This window comes from Brassica oleracea, chromosome C9, assembly GCF_000695525.1.
Source record: "Brassica oleracea var. oleracea cultivar TO1000 chromosome C9, BOL, whole genome shotgun sequence".
Taxonomy (NCBI): domain Eukaryota; kingdom Viridiplantae; phylum Streptophyta; class Magnoliopsida; order Brassicales; family Brassicaceae; genus Brassica; species Brassica oleracea.
This window is the reverse complement of record NC_027756.1, coordinates 54,205,776-54,210,578: the sequence shown is the minus strand read 5'-3', so window position 1 is coordinate 54,210,578 and position 4,803 is coordinate 54,205,776. Positions and strand designations below refer to the sequence as shown.

General features: G+C 39.4%; 3 protein-coding genes across 3 annotated transcripts; 2 read left to right on the top strand and 1 right to left on the bottom strand.

Moving 5' to 3' along the window:
* The first annotated feature begins 502 nt into the window (after window positions 1-502).
* LOC106316326 lies at window positions 503-2,248 on the top strand. The gene is made up of 5 exons (XM_013754199.1): window positions 503-824; window positions 906-984; window positions 1,063-1,150; window positions 1,294-1,409; window positions 1,974-2,248. The coding sequence occupies exons 1-4, from the start codon at window positions 552-554 to the stop codon at window positions 1,388-1,390; spliced, it is 537 nt and encodes a 178-aa protein (XP_013609653.1). The 5' UTR covers window positions 503-551; the 3' UTR covers window positions 1,391-1,409; window positions 1,974-2,248.
* LOC106316328 lies at window positions 1,509-2,282 on the bottom strand. The gene is made up of 2 exons (XM_013754200.1): window positions 2,004-2,282; window positions 1,509-1,894 (listed from the first exon to the last, which is right to left on the bottom strand). Exons 1-2 carry the CDS (start codon window positions 2,230-2,232, stop codon window positions 1,659-1,661), a joined length of 465 nt encoding a protein of 154 aa, XP_013609654.1. The 5' UTR covers window positions 2,233-2,282; the 3' UTR covers window positions 1,509-1,658.
* A 1,041-nt stretch (window positions 2,283-3,323) lies between these two features.
* LOC106317750 (pathogenesis-related protein PRB1-3) lies at window positions 3,324-3,884 on the top strand. Its single transcript, XM_013755519.1, has one exon. The coding sequence runs from the start codon at window positions 3,324-3,326 to the stop codon at window positions 3,882-3,884; it is 561 nt and encodes a 186-aa protein (XP_013610973.1).
* The last annotated feature ends 919 nt before the right edge of the window (window positions 3,885-4,803 follow it).

Genomic DNA, 4,803 nt, shown 5'->3' with positions numbered 1-4,803 from the left:
GTCTCCGTTTCTGTAGAAAATAGCGATTTTATAGTGGTTTATCAACCAATTTAGGGAGTTTTATGAAGTTATACTAAATTAATTTCTAAAAAATTAAAAAGATCTCCATGTACCATGAAATATAGTTTAATATACATTAATACAAATGTAGAATGTGTTTAGAAATTTTAAAACAACACTAAATATCATAGGCTTCAATGTATAGATCATTTACCGAAAAACTCAATATATTTGTTTAGGTTAACATATAGATTTTAAGAAAAATTCAAAAAGATGACAATACTGTTTTTATGCATAGTTGCATCATGCACTAACATATAATGAAGGTCAAAGAAGTCTGGAACTTTTGTTGTATCAGTTTCTCTAGAAAATATCGATTTTATAGTTGGTTAGTCCACCAATTCAGGTAGTATTACGAAATTTTAGTAAATTAATTGATAAAAAATTAATGGGGATTTATAAGAACAGTTTTTTTTTTGTTTTTTTGTCCGCAGAGGTAAAACCTTTATCTTGAGGAAAGAAACTTTCGGTTTAATTTTGCGCCTAAAAAAATGTTTCCTTCGCTTGCGTTATCGACGGCACCAATGGCCTTGACGATTATCTCTGCCACGAGACGGTCCCAAGTCACGCAACTTAACGCAAAGAAAACCAAGCTGGAGAAGAAGCGGGCAACGACGACGACGTCGACGAGCGGTTTCTCCGGCAGAACATCGAAGGAGCTGACGTGGCAATGCATAGAAGGATGTGGAGCTTGCTGTAAGCTTGCGAAGGACTTCGCTTTCGCCACGCCTGACGAAATCTTCGACGACCCTGATGATGTAGAGGTCTGTTTTGTTTTGTCACCCACCACTTGTTCGACGAAAGTCCTCTGTTCATTTCTTTAGACGTTAATCTTTAATCCATAGCTGTATCGAAGCATGATTGGTGATGATGGATGGTGCATAAACTACGACAAAGCTACACGCAAATGCTCCATTTATGCTGGTAAATTTTGTTAGCAAATTCTCTCTGATTATATCTGATTTGAAGACTGAGACAATGATGAACGTTTCGTGAGTTCAGATCGTCCATATTTCTGCCGGGTTGAGCCAGAGGTTTTCAAGACTCTCTACGGGATTGAAGAGAAGAAATTCAACAAGGAAGCTTGCAGGTATCATCTCAATCTTCCTCTTTGGTTGGTCTTTATATTATTAGTATATTTGAATCTTATTTATTAGAATCTTTTAGGTTCAGCTGTACAAACTTGCTAATATAAATGTGAGAGAAACTGATTATTGTCTTTTAACGTTTCAGCTGCTGCATTGATACCATTAAGACGATACATGGCTCAGATTCCAAAGAACTAGAAAATTTCAACCGTGCAATCAGAAGTAGTCCAAGCTCGAGTTAACAGCGTGATTAACTCCAAGGTATGTTCCAATTCACTTATTTTCCTGGTAGTATACATACATTAATGTTCCCTCTGTGCAATTGTGGAAAGCAATGAGTACAATAGCCTTATAGTATTAGAAAGTTTCTGGATTATTTGACGTACTTCTAAATATTGGGGAAGAAAACCATATACCAAAAATTACTGTCATTCCTCTTCGGTAATATAATCTGCAAAATTCATGAAACACAAAAATCTCTGTCAAAAAAAAAAACGGCTCAAGGCCATGTCATAGCACAGGTTCAAGTCCAAGTTCATCTTCAGGTTCATCATTTTCCTCAAACAGCTTCATAAACCTGGCTTGATCTCGCTGCAGCTTCATCCTCTTTGAGTGCCTAAACATGAATACCCCTCCAACCACAACAAGAGTTGCACACAAGACCCCTGCCACAATCGCTATTGCAACTTTTGATCCATTATCTCCTTCCTCTTTTGAACTTGAACCCGTCGTTGCTCCAGCAGATACTACACACGGAACACACACATTATTGCATTACAATTCATATCTGTTACTTCTGTTCATCAATTTCGTTTATTTTGACAGGAAAGAGATAAATCAAAGGTTATTACTCACCGGAGTCAAGCTTGGCACAACCGTGGCAGACAAAAGTAGCATTGATCTCTTTTTCCTTAAAGTGCATATAGATTTGGCTAGCCGAGAAATCAGAAGGACAAAGCTCCCATTCATCAAACTCTTTGTCTGATATCAGACTGCCTTGCTCATAGATTCCACATCGCTTACATTTTTCGCCACTGATCTCAGTCATAGGCTGTGTAATAGGCAACATATAGAGAAGAAACATCTAAATTGTTACAATCTTTGACTCTTGTTGATAGATGTTAGTAATATAAACATATGTAAAAGCGAAATGGGACGAGCCTGCCATGATTCTTGACCGCGAAAAGTATACAAGATTTCGGATTTGGTAACGTCAGGAAGAACAGTCTTGTTCTCTCCTTTGCATTGAAAGTAGACCGTGTGTTTGAGTTTCAACCAGTCATGCTTCGTGAATATCTCAATGGAGTTCAGTGTGATAGATTGTGCTCTAACAGATCCTGCAATTTCGAAGATAGAAACCCATTTCTATAATAATATATGTTGGTGGCTAATGCACAAAGGAAACATACTCCAAATCTTTGATTTCCTCATGCAAAACTCTCTTACACAAATCGTTCTATGGAAACAGAACATGAAGACATGGGTACAAATTTGGTAAAGGGAACAAGCTGTTTTGTTCCCTGGGAAAATTGTTGTGTACGTTACCTGGAATCAACGTATTTGAGAGGAACCAGAAAAGAAGATTTCTCCAGATCAACATACTCCTAATCGTAATTTTTATTTGCTTTTGTTGATTTGTTTTCGTTCAAAGCTCTCTTTTATTTTTTTGCCAAGGAAACAGAGGATGAAAGAAGAAAGCTTCAGAGGAAAAGGAGGGAGAGAGATCCACAACGGCACGTGCGTGTCACGCATACATCTTCTTTCTCCATCTTCAATTGCATATTCAACACAACAATTGGTAACGTTCGAATAGAATATCGACAGTGACAAAATGGATATTTCAGTCAAAACAACTCATAAAGACCTTATTATTATTCTTAGGTTCGTTAAGAGTTAAAATATTTTTTCCGAAATTATTTAGTTAAATTTTTGAAACTTTCTTTCAGTAATAAATCGAACAAAATCAGTTTACATATTTTCTGTATGGCCGTTTTCTTTTCAACAAATTACGAAAATTAAAAACCGAAAACGAACAGATGAGACACTCTGTCAAAGCTTGTCATAAAAATGGCAAACTACTAACAGAATAATGAATCTCTCCAAAGTAAAAAAGGAAAAACGTGAGACAGAACAGAGAGATCGAGGAATGAGAGACACGAAGACGACTAAGAGAGAATGTCGTCTTCGTTGTTTCGTCAGTTTTTTCTCTTCATCCCATCTCTCGTCCTTCTCTTCTCCGGCGATGTTCCCTCCGCCGCGGGAGCTCCCACTACACGTGCGGTGATGAGAGAAAGAAGGAATAAGCTGCAAACGATGGAGTTTTTAAACGCGCACAACACAGCGCGGGCAGCTTCAGGCGCGTCGCATCTCAGATGGGATCAAGGCCTGGCCCGTTTCGCAAACGATTGGGCCAAACAACGCAAATCGGATTGTAAAATGACCCATTCAGGTGGGCCCCACGGGGAGAATATATTCTGGTACCAAAGGAGTGTGAACTGGACGCCGAAGAGAGTGGTTGCGACGTGGGTGGATGAAAGCTTGCACTACGATCGGACGACTAACTCGTGCGGAGCTGGTAAGATGTGCGGTCACTATACGCAGATCATTTGGCGCGCAACCACTGCCGTTGGATGCGCACGTGTCAAGTGTGACAACGACCTTGGATTCCTAGTCGTTTGCGAGTATTCACCTGGTGGAAATTACGATGGCGAAAGTCCCTATGATTTGCCTAAATGATATTATAATCATACAATTTCAATGTTTTTTTTCTCTAATCGTTCCCTCAAATTCAAATGAAATGTTGTAAAAGAAAGGGGAATTATTTCTGTGTATTATAAATGAATCAATAGAGGTTCCTTATATAAGGATTACAAAGTATAGGAAAAAGAAATTATCCAAAACCTAATACAACATGAAATAGGAAAAAATCTAAAACAGATAAATGGAAACTTCCTAGATCTAAAGTCGGCCGTCTCTCTCTCCTCTTGGGCCGCCGACTCTCTCTCCTCTTGGGCCATGGTTTGGCCTTGTCTTGGTCATGGTTATGGGCCATCCACATAATGATTTATAACACTCCCCCTTGGATTCCATAACCATATGGGTTTGTATCATGCACGACGTTGCCTCATTAAAACCTCTCTAGGAAAACCAAAAACCCAAGGTGAGAAAAATGGAAACCGTAGACAGAAAAAATAGTACAACACATGACACTCCCCCTGATGAAGGCATCACTGAAGATCCTTCAACTGGCGCATTCCTATCTGATGAACCAGTTTTCTGAATGTTGAGGTCGGCAGAGACTTAGTGAACAGATCGGCCGAATTATCACTGGACCGAACCTGAACCACTTCAACTTCTTTAGCCTTCTGCAGGTCGTGGGTGAAGAAGAACTTAGGCAAGATGTGTTTTGTTCTATCTCCCTTAACGTATCCATCTTTGAGCTGAGCTATACAAGCTGCATTGTCCTCATAGATGATCGTTGGTTCTTCCTTTTCCTTTCCCACGGCCAAACCACTTTCCCTTAGGATATGGCCGGTCATGTTCCTCAACCACACAAGCTCTCGGCTTGCTTCATACATGGCTATGATCTCGGCATGATTAGATGATGTTGCCACTAAGGTTTGTTTTGTGGACCGCCAACTTACTGCAGCCCCAC

What these genes read in the sequence shown, in the direction of transcription:
- LOC106316326 (XM_013754199.1), top strand. Translation starts at nt 552, where the DNA reads ATGTTTCCTTCGCTTGCGTTATCGACGGCACCAATGGCCTTGACGATT. An exon ending in ACGACCCTGATGATGTAGAG is followed by an intron (nt 825 to 905) that starts GTCTGTTTTGTT and finishes TTTAATCCATAG; the next exon opens with CTGTATCGAAGCATGATTGG. An exon ending in TTCAACAAGGAAGCTTGCAG is followed by an intron (nt 1,151 to 1,293) that starts GTATCATCTCAA and finishes TTAACGTTTCAG; the next exon opens with CTGCTGCATTGATACCATTA.
- LOC106316328 (XM_013754200.1), bottom strand. Translation starts at nt 2,232, where the DNA reads ATGTTTCTTCTCTATATGTTGCCTATTACACAGCCTATGACTGAGATC. An exon ending in TTGTGCCAAGCTTGACTCCG is followed by an intron (nt 1,895 to 2,003) that starts GTGAGTAATAAC and finishes TTCCGTGTGTAG; the next exon opens with TATCTGCTGGAGCAACGACG.
- LOC106317750 (XM_013755519.1), top strand. Translation starts at nt 3,324, where the DNA reads ATGTCGTCTTCGTTGTTTCGTCAGTTTTTTCTCTTCATCCCATCTCTC.